The sequence below is a fragment of the Stenella coeruleoalba genome (genome assembly GCF_951394435.1).
Source record: "Stenella coeruleoalba genome assembly, chromosome: 6".
Lineage (NCBI taxonomy): Eukaryota > Metazoa > Chordata > Mammalia > Artiodactyla > Delphinidae > Stenella > Stenella coeruleoalba.
In genome coordinates, this window is record NC_137151.1 from 109,019,215 (window position 1) to 109,033,525 (window position 14,311).

General features: G+C 39.1%; 1 protein-coding gene across 7 annotated transcripts in view; it reads right to left on the reverse strand.

Moving 5' to 3' along the window:
* The window catches only part of USP37 (ubiquitin specific peptidase 37), a 90,637-nt gene that overhangs the window by 59,436 nt on the left and 16,890 nt on the right, over nucleotides 1-14,311 (reverse strand). For all 7 annotated transcript variants that reach the window (XM_079925221.1, XM_079925220.1, XM_079925219.1 and 4 more), the window contains 4 exons: nucleotides 12,772-12,872; nucleotides 9,939-10,117; nucleotides 9,518-9,595; nucleotides 1,085-1,182 (listed from right to left, as the gene is read on the reverse strand). In XM_079925221.1, coding sequence (XP_079781347.1) covers nucleotides 1,085-1,182; nucleotides 9,518-9,595; nucleotides 9,939-10,117; nucleotides 12,772-12,872 — 456 coding nt within the window. The remainder of the gene's footprint in view (nucleotides 1-1,084; nucleotides 1,183-9,517; nucleotides 9,596-9,938; nucleotides 10,118-12,771; nucleotides 12,873-14,311) is intronic.

Sequence of the window (14,311 nt, forward strand, 5' to 3'; positions counted from 1 at the left end):
TTGGCCATGCCACGTGGCTTGCAGGATCTTAGTTCCATGACCAGGGATTGAACCTGGGCCCACGGCAGTAAAAGCGCCGAGTCCTAACCACTGGACTGCCAGGGAACTCCCCATCAGTTGTGTTATTTTAGTTCTAATGATTAACTTTGCAACATTAACACACTTAAACTTTCTACATTTTATTCCATGAACCTTTTTATCACTTGACCGTTTACTTCCTCCTCTCTCTCCTCTTCTACATCAACTTTTGTAAGACGTACCTTGACTTCAACAGTATTAAGGATCATTACATCTTTAAGTATTGTTTTCTAACTATAGGTTGATTGCAAAAACTTAAAACCAATAAGTGGAGTTTACATAATGTATTATTATTTCAGAGATAAGAATTATATTAGAGATACTTCTTTCTGTAGGAGTCCAATGTTACAACTCTGAACCACTAAAAGGAGACCGTTCCTAGAGTCCTGATCAAATGAATTCTCGTAAACTCCTAAATTATCAAAATCATGCCGTATTTTAGCTTGCTTCAATTTAATTTCAAGTTGAACAGTATTCAAATCAATACCAGATACTTGAGTCTTTAAGGAGTTTAGAGGATCAGAGAGATATGTTAAGTATAGGAAACACTAATAAAAATTCAGGGACAGTCTAACTTTTAGTTTTTGTAAAAACAAGGAACAAGTGAACTTAAACAACTGCTTCAGGCAATAATTTCAAGATCTTCTGGAACTTCTAATAAGTAGCAACACTGATGAACTTTAATTTCAACCGCTTTAACTCCCTGGATTCATTCCATGGTTCAGGTACTTTGACAATGAAATAATTTAATTCTAGGTAGTTAAACAGGGGAAAAGGCAAAGCTTAAATTCCTTGCAAGCAAAATTAAAATTCCCTTATAGTTCTAATATTTTAAAAAATATTTTAGCCAAGTACTAGATACAAATTGGTACCTGGTAACTAGTACTGAATTACACAGTATTCCTGAATAATGTAGAGAAATATGCCCCAGTTTAGGTTTCTATTTCTAGTCTAATACAATCCATCATACAATAAATGAGTATCTTATAAAAGACCAAATACTTACCTGATGTCCTATTCTCTTCTGACTGTTTCAAACTCAGCTGCTTCTCTCTACTGCTGGTTAAATACTTTCTTGAGGGATCTGTCATAGCCTTGTTGTTCCTACAGTTAATAATTTAATTCAAATATATATATGTATAAGGATACAATTCTTAATTTTAAATAGTTGTCATTAAAAATCTACATTTCAATTGCCAAATTCATTGATTTGCTTGGAAGTTAGGTTATAAGGTGTCAAAGCCTTAAGCAAATGAGGATCATAAAAATAAGCTTTCATTACCTACTCAAAAGCCAATTTAATCCATAACCCTGGTAATTAGGCAAAAATGAAGGAGTATTTTCTTTATACAAAAGTCAAACCAGAGACAGCAATATTATATAGGTTTTCTTAGCCGAAAGCAAGGCCAGATGAAATGATTCAGCTACTAAGACCAAAAGAATCAAGAACTAAGCTAAAAAAATTAAAATTAAAAAAAATTTTAAATAAATAAAATTTTTAAAAAAGTAAACTATTCAAGCTTGATACTGAATAGGTTTAAAAAGTAAAACAGGACTTCCCTGGTGGCACAGTGGTTAGGAATCCGCCTGCCAACACAAGGGACATGGGTTCGATTCCTGGTCCAGGAAGATCCCACATGCCACAGAGCAACTAAGCCCGTGTGCCACAACTACTGAAGCCCATGTGCCAAGAGCCCGTGCACGCAAGAAAGAGTAGCCCCCACTCAACGCAACTAATAGAAAGCCTGCGCGCAGCAACGAAGACCCAACGCAGCCAAAACTAAATAAATAAATACATTTATATATATATATATATGAAAAGTAAAACAAAATCCAAAATGTTCTTATAGTTTATGTAATTTGAAATACTATTTACTAAATGTCAACATTTCAATTCATAGTGATTAAACAATTTTAAGTTCATGAACACAAAATTAAAATTTCTTAAGCCCCCTTTCCTCCCTCTATTATTCCCAAATACCTGGACCTATATTAAGTAGAGTGGATCCATTCAGAAACATGCTCATGCTTTGATTAAAAGTGCTAATTTTAGGAGAACCATCATGAATAAAGCCTGTAAGCAGACAATGTAGACGCTCCACCCAGATTCCCTCTGGCCCCATTTTTGTGTCCTCTCGTCCACACCAATTTAGGTATTTTTTGTTTGTTTTCAATTTTTTTTTATATTGGATTATAGTTGATTAACAATGGTGCCTTACTTTCAGGTGTACTGCAAAGTGATTCAGTTATACATATACGCATATCTATTCTTTTTCAAGTTCTTCAATTTAGGGTTTTTTTTTTAATTTTTTGATAGCCTATACCTAGGGTTCTTTTCAAAGGATTGCCCTCAAGCTACTACAGAGACTTTGCCTGCACTCTCAGAGAGTCACAAGTAAGGTCAGGTGCTAAAGTATAGAAGCCCAGCTCCCCTGCCTTGGATTAGAACAGTTTTAAGGTGAAATTTATATAACAGATTTTTCTCTCTGGGATTAGGATGAATCCTAACCTCTGCATTTTTCTGCTCAGAGATCAGATTCCTGTCTGAGATCACACGCATTCTTTGTTTCTTGCACTTCAATATCTTGCTTCCCCCACTCCCTTCCTGGGTATCCCCTAGGAATAATTCCTAAATAAATCACTTGCACACTACCCTCTATTTCAGGGTTTGTTTCTGGGGAACTTGATCTACAACCATTAGTGCTAGAAGTGGGTCTAGGAAGCATACTCTCTAAGGACAGGATTCTGGAATTGGATCGATTGTTTGGCAATGGCAACAGAAATTCCATTCCTGGTGGTAAAATTTTTGGTATCCTATAGTGTTACACCACCAAGATTTTTCATATGTAGTGAACAACCTGGATAAAGTAGAAGAGAATATGGCTCATGCAATCTCTCCAGCATTTGAAAAATGTGGTAGAATGCACAATGGATCGTTAGGGTTATAGAAATGTTCTAAAACTGGATTATGCTGATAGTTGCACAACTCAATAAATTTACCAAAAATACAGAATTATACATTTAAGACAGGTGAATTTTATGGTGTGTAAACTGTACCTCAATAAAGCTGTTTAAAAAATGTCCCAAATTATTCCCTTCCTTGTACCCAAGTCCCCTATTAAGAAATGCAATCTATTTCCCCAACCCTTAATGAGGCTGGCCTTGTGATTTCCTTTTCCCAAACGAATGTGACAGACATAACAGCACATAAGTCCTGATGCTAAGGCTAAAGGCACCCTGCAAATTTCCACTCATTCTCTTGGAACCCTACCACTGCTTTGTGAATAATTCCAGGGTAACCTGCCAGGTGACAAAAGAAAACATGGCCAATCTCCCTCATCACCCCAAGCACTAGACAGCCAATGGCCAGTCACACAAGTAATGCCACCTTGGACCAGCCAACCCTTAGCCAACCTACCAACTGACCATGGATGCATGAGAAAATGAGAGAATCCAGCCACAAGTGGTCAAGCCAGACCCAGATAAACAGAACCACTCAAGTGACCACTGACCCGTAAGCGATAATAGTTACTATTTTAAGTATCTTGTTATACAACACTAGATACCTGATACAGTGATATGGGGTAAATAATAATCATAAAGACATGGGTCATCAAGGGACTATGCAACCAGAGCAAGCCATCATGAGCTGGGTGCTATCATACCCACAAAGCTGTAAGATCAGGAAGTTACAGCAGTAATCCATCATAAAATGTGAGTGGTATATCCAAGCAAATAGGAATAGATAATGAGAACAGACCTATGAGCATTCTGGTGTCCAGCTGGAAGAAGAGGAAAAAACCTGTGCCTGGTTCATGGATGGATCATCTTGGTACATTGGTACAAGCTGAAAATGAACTGCTGCTGCACTGTAGCCCCACTAAGGGACTGCCCCGGAACACAGGAGTAACACAAAATCCTACACTGTGCAGAGTTTGAGAAATGCACCTCATTAACCACTTTGTGTGGAAAGAAAAGTGGGTCAATGGACCCCTGGATGGTGGCAAATGGTTTGGATGGATAGTCAGGGGCCTGGAAGGAATAAGACTGGAAGATCAGGGAGAAATGATTTATGGAAGAGGTTTATGGATAGTCATATAGAGGTATGTACAGGGCTTCCCTCGTGGCACAGTGGTTGAGAGTCCGCCTGCCGATGCAGGGGACACGGGTTCGTGCCCTGGTCTGGAAAGACCCCACATGCCACGGAGCGGCTGGGCCCGTGAGCCATGGCCGCTGGGCCTGCGCGTCCGGAGCCTCTGCTCCGCAGCGGGAGAGGCCACAGCAATGAGAGGCCCCCGTACCGCAAAAAAAAAAAAAAGGAGTATGTACAAAGGGTGAAGATCTGTTTCACATGTTAATGCTCACCAGAGAACTCCACTAAAGACACATTAAGTCTCTTAATGTCTCCACTTAAGAAACAATCATGCAGGGTAACTTGTCCAGTAAATGCCATTCAATCTCTGTACTTAGCCATCCAAGTATTTCCACAAAAGGGCCCATGAGTAACAGCCATGGTGGCAGAGAGAAAAGCTCTGAATGCACCCTACAATAGGGGCTCCCCTTCAATAAGGCTGGTTTAGCTTCTGATGCTGCTGAATGCCCAACTGGTCAGCAGCAGAGGCTGATCCCCAGCCCGTGATTGAGTACTATCCTTTAAGGAAATCAACCAGTCATTTGGTGATATTACATTAGACACCTTCCATCCCAGAAAGAGTAGCAATTAATTCTGGTTGGGATTGGCATATATTTTAGGTTTGCTTTTGCCTTTCCTGCCCACAGTGCCTTGGCTGCACTGCTATCTGGGGGCTCATAAGAGTATATGATTTATTAACATGAAATCTCACATAACACCATCCTGGAACGAGAAACCCACTTTATACAAAAGAAAAGGAGGTACAATAAGGGTATATGACCAAAGGCTCCATTGGTCCTACCACATACCACATTACCTCAAATCTGATGGCCAACAGCCTTTAAAGGTGCAGCTTACAGATGATCTCATTAGGAACTGGGTGCCCTTCAAGACAATATATAGCACAAACCAACAAGCCATTACATTTATAGAGAATACATGGGTCTGGAAACCAAGAAGTAGAAGTAGGAATGCCCCCACTAAATATCACTCTTGATAACGCTCTTGTGCTTCTTGTCCCCTCAATTTAGATTCTGTGGGTCTAGAGGTCCTGTTTTCCAGAGTGGGGACTTTTTCAACGGGGGGACAGGAAGAGTCCCATTTAATCTAAAGCTATGGCTGCTACCTACTCATTTGGGGCTTCTCATGCTGGCAGATCAACAGGCAAAGAAAGGAGTTACCATACCGTAACTGACTTTGATTATTATAAGGGGCAGGGTTGCTGCTATATAATGAGGGCAGGAAGAATATGTTTGGAATAAAGGATATTCACCAGGGAATCCTTAGTGCTCTCATGCTCAGTTTTAACTCTGAATGGGCAATTATAGCAATCACAGCCTGAGAAGTACACAGTGACCAGGGTCTCAGCCCCCTCAGAGAAGAAGATCTCAGTCATACCACCAGGCAAACCATTAAGACCAGCAGAAGTGTTAGAGGAAAATGCAGTGAATCTAGAATGGATGGTAGAAGTAGATGATAATATCAGTTATAGCCTCAAGGCTATTTGTAGCAATAAGGACAAAAAGAACTGCAGCTCATCCCACTAACCCTCCTTTTTTTAATATTCTCACCCAGAAATTGAAAAGCATCAATGTGAAGAATCTATAATAAGATGGAATGAACTTAATAGTGATGCTCTATCAGAGCCCCCTCAGATCGCTGTTTATACTTCTCACACATCTAGACTATTATGTCTTCGACTGCCAGCACGTGCAGTTCTTCAGAAGACTGCCTTTGGGCTATTTCAAATATTTTACGCATCTAGGCAGAGCCAAAAGCCCCAAGGCAGCTGTTAACCAAAAACAGTGCAGTATGGAAATATGAAAGCCCATCTTCCTTACTTCTAGTTGAAAGAAGCCCAGACCTCCTGCTGGATCAAGATGAGGCCCACTCTCTGTGGGACTTTTATCTAAGGTGACATCCTTAGTTGGCTTCTTCTCCTTCCCAGTCCTGCTTTCCTTACTCTGTTACTGGTCTCGCCTATGAGTACTTCCTTAATAAGGCGCTTGCAGAAGTATGTTCATCTAGAGCCTGCTTCTAGGAAGTCCAAACTTTAAAAAATTTAATTGTGATGGTATAAAAAATATTATTAGCCCAGAACAAGGATTAGAAATTTAGGGTTCATCAGACAACTCAAAGTGGAACTGAGACTTCCCCAAAGTGTGGTGGATATGGTGGACTGGCGTGCAAAGTCCATTACTACCACCTTTCAGTGTACCTCCCTGTTCTACAGAAGCCAGAAAGCTAAAAAACTACATTTCCAAGTTAGTGTTCAAGATTTAAGGTAAATTACATATACTTGTGCAAGATATGGGAAATGGAAATAGGGAGAGGTCATGTGTTCTGCTACTTCTGGTGGTTAACAACAACGTGGGGGTATCTAGTTTTCCTGTAGAGGATTTCCGCATTTGGCAGTGGCAGCACAGTTCTAGAGATAACAGTTTTCATGCCAGCTTCCAATTCAGCTGTTCACTTCATGACAGCCAGGAGCATCTTTGGTGACCTGATCTGGGGCATGGCTCTCAAAATCATTCCTGAAAGCTTAACCTAGAGTCTACATTTTCAGCTTTCCTAATGATTCTGTAAGCCATTTAATGTTCTCTGTATGGAAATACCTTTGTGTGTAAACTAGCTAGAGTGAATTTTGTTCCCTACAACTGGACTCCAAATACACAAATTTTGTTACTAGAAGTGGGATGCTACCATAACAAACCTATAATATGCAGAACTAGCTCAGCAGGAAGGTAGAGGGTAAGAACACAGATATTACAGACTGGAAAGCTGGTGACTATTGTTATATTTCAGCAAAATATTTACAGAACTGTTGTCTGTAATGTCTTGGGAGGCAGACCTCAAAGGAAAAGGTTGAGACAATTAAGAACACTGGTCTTTCTTACTGCTTTCAGTGAGGTTCTATTCAAGACAGATAAATCTGGGCAAGAACTAGCCAGCTTGCAATCAAGGATGAAAAGGAATACATTTCTCTGTGCCAATGGCCTAGAATTAAAATTGTGTGGTAACTTGAGACCATATGGGACTAAAAAAATCCAACTGCTTCTAATTCTCAAATTGAGGCAATGGTAAGAGGTAACTGGAGTAGTTGTTTTGTAAAAAACTGATATTAATATTAGGGAAAACTGCGCGAGGGGTATACGGGTACATTTTATACTATCTTTGCAACTTTCCTGTAAATCTAGAATTATTCCAAAATTTAAAAATTTATTAAAAGAACCAAAATAACAACAAAAATATTGGCCCTAATTCTTTCTCAAGCCTATAAAAGCCTGCTTGTTCTACCTTTAAAGAAACTTCTAGACTTCTAAAGCTTACAGATTTCTAACTTCCAGAACTACACCAGCTTGACTTAGGCTACAAAAGCTGAATGGCTCCAAAGAACATAGTCTTCAAAACCCCCTTCAGCTATGGCCTTGAAAGATAACAGACAAAGGAAATCAATCAAAGGGCAAAGCCAGGAGTCGTATGGAGTAAAATGAGCAAGTGTTTCTCCCAGAGGATGATGAAGAACTTATTCCACTGCTTTCACTGTCTTCACAATTTCTGCCTAACAAGATTTTATCTCTGCTATAGACCAATGACTCCTCAGTTTCCTATTCTTATCTTTTCTAAATGGTAACTTTTATTGTGGTTATCCTGTGCCTACTCCAGCAATGTATAATGAATGATATGCGTATGGAGATGGAAGTGAGGAATGCAGATTAACCTGCCTCTTAGTTTTTACGTGTCAGACCATGAGGGGCATGGTCCAAGGCACACCTGGACTTATGGAGAGAACTGCACATAACCCAGAGATCCTGGACTCTGAGCTGGATACAATGACTAAATGAGACATGGAGGTTGTCTCCAGCAGGGTGAAGGTAGGAGTACTCTATATACGGGAAGAATGATAAACAGAGGTAATTCTGTGGCTAGAAGAGTAAATATGGCAGACTGTTAGTTGTCCCCAAATAACCATTGTAGTCTTCTGCCATAATAGTAGAATTTGGGCTAGCCATTTCCCAGACCTTCTCATAACTTGATATAACCACATGACTAAGTTCCAGCCAATGTGATATGTACAACAGTGGTGTGTACAATTTTCAGCCTACACGAGAGCAGTATGCCCTCCCTTTGCTCCTTTCCTCCTTCCCAATAGGAATACAGACATGAGAGTGGAGGCTGAAGCTATCCTGGTTCATAAAATGGAAGCTACTTATTAAGAATGGCAGTTCAAGAAGATAGAAGGAACTTGAGTCCATGGTCATTGTAGTTTAAGATACCACACCAGTCTTATCACCTACCTAGATTTTTGTATCTGTTACAGCAACAGAACCAAGAACCCAATTACTATATAAAGTTTCTTTATCTTTTTCCCAACTCCTTTCTGGTGACCCTTTGATCTTGAACACCAGTTAACTGAAAAGCAACTGATTTCTGTTAAGGTATTACCTGGCAACTGTGTAATAAGTTTTCTCTCCCAAAAGACAGACAGACAAACAAACAAACAAAACCCACAACCCACCCATTATGAGGAAGAGAACTGTGAGCTGGTGACTATCCTATTACAGGTATGCCCTTTTGTTCAACACAAAAAATAGCTCCAAAAGATTGATGCTCCTTGCCTAGAACCTATGCAAGGTTTTATTTTTTTATTTTATTGGAGTATAATTGCTTTACAATGATGTGTTAGTTTCTGTTGTACAATGAAGTGAATAAGCTATATGTATACCTATATCCCCTCCCTCTTGGACTTCCCTCCCAGCCCCCCATCCCACCCATCTAGGTCATCACAGAGCACCAAGCTGAGCTCCCTGTGCTGTACAGCAGGTTCCCATCAGCTATCTATTTTACACATGGTAGTGTATTTATGTCAAACCCAATCTCCCAATTCCTTTCACCCTCCCCTTCCCCCACTGTGTCCACATGTCTACCTAAGCTAACTTTTCACATGAATAAGGTAAAAAAATTTTTTTACAGGTAAAGGGAAGAGGGAAGGAAGGGGGTCCATGCTAAAAGAGCAGCCAACAAGAAACACTTATCTAGAGGTCTTCAGTTCTATCCTTCTTCTAAGTGCTGCAAATAAAAAAAGCTAGGATGGGAGAAGTGCACGGAAATGACCAAAGCAGTACTAATGGCCAGATCCTCTCCCTATTGAGCCCACAACCTACTGTCACCAAAATACTCTAAATCCTGTTCTTCTATCTTTGGGATTCCCATAAACTGAACACCATCCCAATCTTCTCTAGTGGTTGCAATTACCAATATAAGAAACACTGATCTAGTGCCATGAAAGTTCTTAAAGCAACTTACGACGATGAATCATTTTCTTTAGGGTAATCTTCATTCAGCTCTGAGCCAGATGATAGCATTCTTTTCCTCTTTTCAGTCCTACAGAGAACAGAGAAAAAACGTTATTTTTAAAAAGTTGTAATTCATACTATTAAAAAGTATAAACCAACATACTCAAGAACAAGAACTGTGACTACTGCTATCTAATTCTCTACACCACATTTAAATTAATATACTGTGTATCTGCAAGCTCTATACGTGTCACTAACATAAATCACAAGACAAATACTAATTATCTCCAAAAAACACACTTCACACTTTCTTCTTCTAACTGGAAAAATCTCCCTTCTTTTTCTCAAATTACTGGTCTTTCTAAAAGGCCTGAAAAACATTTATAAACAGGTAGAGCTAATGACTAAGAAAGAAAAAAAGTCTTTCATACCTATTTTCTAATAACCCTGATCTAAGAGGTGTGGATGTAGATGTCAAAGAGGGAACTGTCCGGGTAGCAGTTACTCCACTTCCTGCTGCGGCCTTAATCGATCCTCTACCTGGATTACCAAGAACTTTTCGAAATGGAATATCATCTTTAGTTTCCAAACTTCCTCTTTTTGAAGAGACCTATAAGAATAAAGTTTAACACAGCCAGTTCTTCAAATTAATTGGCATACTTTTAGACCGGTGATCCTCATATAGGGAACTTTTAAAAAATACCCACAACTGGAGACCCAACTACAGAGATTCTAGCCTATCTGGTATGGGGGTGAGGCCCATTCATCAGCACTTTTTTTAAAGCACTCTAGGTGATTCTAATTTACGGTCAGTGTCAGAAATTAAGCTTGACGCATATTTTCCTATAGTATTCTTGTAAACTTACAAATTTCACAGCATTCCTGGAAGCAGAAAGGAATTTGCTTCGAATTACTGATTAAAAAAAAAAGGACTCACATACACAAGACAAGGTTCTAGTGACCAGCATGAAAACACATCTTTAGGGAAAAAAATCCAATTTTGATAATTTAAAGTGACATAAATGTGAGAAAAAGGAGCAATAACGACATTTGGTTGCCACAATTTAAATGCCAAGTCATATGTACAGCATATGACTTTTGAGGGGGTTCTAGTTTGGAGAAATGAAACAAATATATATAACAATGGGGAGACTGAAAGTGAAATAGAGCCTACTGGCAGAAGATGAATCAAAGAATCTACCCCCAAAACACATGAAAAACATTCAGAGTTAATGCACACTTTACACATATTAGTTGGGAAACAGTGCTTTTGACCAGCATTCTGCCAGTTAAGTTTTATAACTCTACATTAAGAGCTATGTGATTATCTCTATGGAAAATATTGCCAATTACTTTCTACAGAATTACAATCTTAGAAGAAGAAAGAAAAAATCTCTGAGGTCATCTGGATGAACGATTTAAAAGTTAAATTTATTTTCAAAGGGGTAAATCATTCTCAAGATTCAAAAAAAATAAAAATACTATTATAAAAGCCATATACTGAGAAGTCTCATTATCACCCCAATGCCATTCACCCAGTTCTTCCACTTCCCATCCTCCTACACCTTATAAGTATTCTATTGTTTTTTTATGCAAATGAAAATCAATTTTATTCTTGTTATACAAACAGTAGCATACTATATGCATACTGTTTTGCATATTTTGCAACCTTTTTTGACCATGACCCCATAGCGAGAAATATTTTACATCACAACATATTACACATACACATAAATAAAACCAGAAGTTTCAGAAACCAATACTTTTCCTTACTATGTATAATACCTTCTCTATTGTTTTCTCCTCTATTCCTTTTTTATTTAATGCTAGTCACAATCCACAAAATTGATTTTATAATCTCACTAATGGGAATCATTATTTGTGAAAGTATATTTGCTTCTGCTAGATATGTTAACACTTATAGTTTAAATATTCTAACACGTTAAATTTCTACCTGTAAATGGATCAATCTCCAAGTAATTATGAGTGAAAAACCCAGACAAAAAAAGTTATACACTGATCCCCTTTATATAAAACTCTAGAAAATGCAAAGTAATCTAGAGTGACACAGAGCAATTCACTTGTGGCTTAGGGATAGGGGCCAGACAGGGAGCTGGAGAGAAGGATTACAAAGGGGGATGAAGAAGCTTTTAAGGGTTATAGCTATGTTCACTAGGTTATGGTGATGATTTTGCGGGTATGTACATAAGTCAAAAATGTATCAAATTGCACACTTTAAATATGTGCAATTTACTGCATATCAATCATATCTCAATTAAAATGTAAAAAAAAAACAAAAAAACCCCAACTTGTAAAAGGAAATTAACAAAAACGAAATCTTATTCGTTGATTGCTTAGTCCAGTAAATGGTTTAAGTAATCAATCTATCTGCACAGCCAAACAGAATTCATGCTTTTACTTACAGGGGAGCTTCAAAGTTTCTTTTCACACCTGGTTTACCTTTGTTAAGACAAATTAAAAGAGACACAGGACTGCTAAGCTGCAATAGTGCACAGTAAGTCTCATGGCTGGCTGAATATTTATGAAAGAAAAACTGTTTAAAAACCAAACAGGGGCTTCCCTGGTGGTGCAGTGGTTGAAAGTCCACCTGCCGATGCAGGGGACACAGGTTCGTGCCCCGGTCTGGGAAGATCCCACATGCCGCGGAGCGGCTAGGCCCGTGAGCCATGGCAGCTGAGCCTGCGCGTCCGGAGCCTGTGCTCCGCAACGGGAGAAGCCACAACAGTGAGAGGCCCATGTACCGCAAAAAAAAAAAAAAAAGCAAACAGAAGACCCAACAAAACAGTCTGGTATCATATAGTATAGAGGCAAAGTTCATAATGTAGAACAGACCCAAAAAGCATCAAAGAAATAATAGCAGCAAACATTTATGGGGTTGTTAGTATATGGTATCACGGGCTAAGCACTTTTACAACATGCATTATCTCATAACAACCCTTAAAATATTATTGCTGTCTTAATTTTACAGATGGGTACTAAGGCTCAGGGTACTTAAGGAACTTCTCCAATGACCTACAGCTAGTAAGTGGCAGCACCAAGTCTCAAACCCACATCTAACTTCAAAGCTATGTTCTTAAAAATTACACTGTGGTAAATTTCAGATATGTGGAAAGTACCCTTGAGATAATGCAAGAATTACTAGACATTACAGTCTAAATTCTACTTCCTGCAACTACTTTATAGAATGTCTATCTAAGATTATCTTTTTTTTAAAAAAAGCTAAAACGATTCAAATAAACATACCTGATTGTCTGAGTAAGAGAGCTGCCTGTTGGTTTCCTTCTGTGAGGTCCTGCTGCCCAGAATAGCTCCAAAACTACCAGAACCCTGAGAAGGTTTCATGGCTGGTGGGGGAAAAAAAAAAATCTCAAATCACTTACTTTAATAAAGAGATTTGTCATTATTATTATTTAATCTTGAGGAAACAGAAACAGGAAAAATAAAAAAAATCAAAGTGCTTATCTGACAGAAAGTAATTCTGATATATACAGTAACTAAAATTTAGAACTAGGATCAAGCAAAAAATTAAATAACAATGCAAAAATCTGGAAACATGTATTGATAATAGAAGGGTAAGTTTTTAAATGCAAAAAGTAAATGCTAGAAATTCTCCTATATAAATATTTGGTAATTAACACTATAGAAAAGTTAGTCACTGTGTATCTATGGCATGAACATGGACACTGGATGCTAAGGACATGTGTCAGAACCAGTGACTGATATACTTCCAGTAATGTATACGCCAAAACATTCTCTGTAAGTTCAGCAGACTAAATGGCTTCTATTCTAAAGAAATCAATGCTAGTTTAAAGAACATGCAAAGTAATGTATAAATATGAATTTTTATATACTTTAAAAAGTATTTTGGGCTTCCCTGGTGGCGCAGTGGTTGAGAGTCCGCCTGCTGATGCAGGGGACACGGGTTCGTGCCCTGGTCTGGGAAGATCCCACATGCCGCAGTGCGGCTGGGCCCGTGAGCCATGGCCGCTGAGCCTGCACGTCCGGAGCCTGTGCTCCGCAACGGGAGAGGCCACAACAGTGAGAGGCCCGCGTACCGCAAAAAAAAAAAAAAAAAAAAAAAAAAAAAAAGTATTTTAAGGGAATTCCCTGGCAGTCCAGTGGTTAGGACTCTGTGCTTCCACTGCTGGGGGCTGGGGTTCAATCTCTGGTCGGGGAACTAAGATCCCACAAGCTGTGGCGTGGCCCTTCCCCCCCCAAAAAAGTATTTTATATTTTAATTTCATTAATTTCTCACTGATGATCATTTGAAATGTTTTAATTTAAAAACATTGCAAATAATGCCGAACATCCTTTTACATATCTTCTTGCATATCTTCTTTACATATCTTGCATATCTTCTTTACATATCTTCTTGGAACAACTTTCATAGGATAAAACTCTTTAGAAAAAGAATGTTGGTGTAAAGGATGTACAATTTTAAACTAAATTGATACTATCACTATTCCTCAAAAAAGAAAAATCTCGGGACTTCCCTGGTGGCACTGTGGTTGGGAATCCACCTGCCAATGCGGGGGGAAATGGGCTCGAGCCCTGGTCTGGGAAGATCCCACATACTGCAGAGTAGCTGAGCCCATGTGCCACAACTACTGAGTCTGCGCTCTAGAGCCTACGAGCCACAACTATTGAGCCCGAGTGCCAGAACTGCTGAAGCCTGTGCACCTGGAGCCCATGCTCCGCAAAGGGAGAGGCCACCGCAATGAGAAGCCTGCGCGCAGCAACTGAGAGTGGCCCCTGCTCACCGTTACTAGGGGGAGCCTGCGCA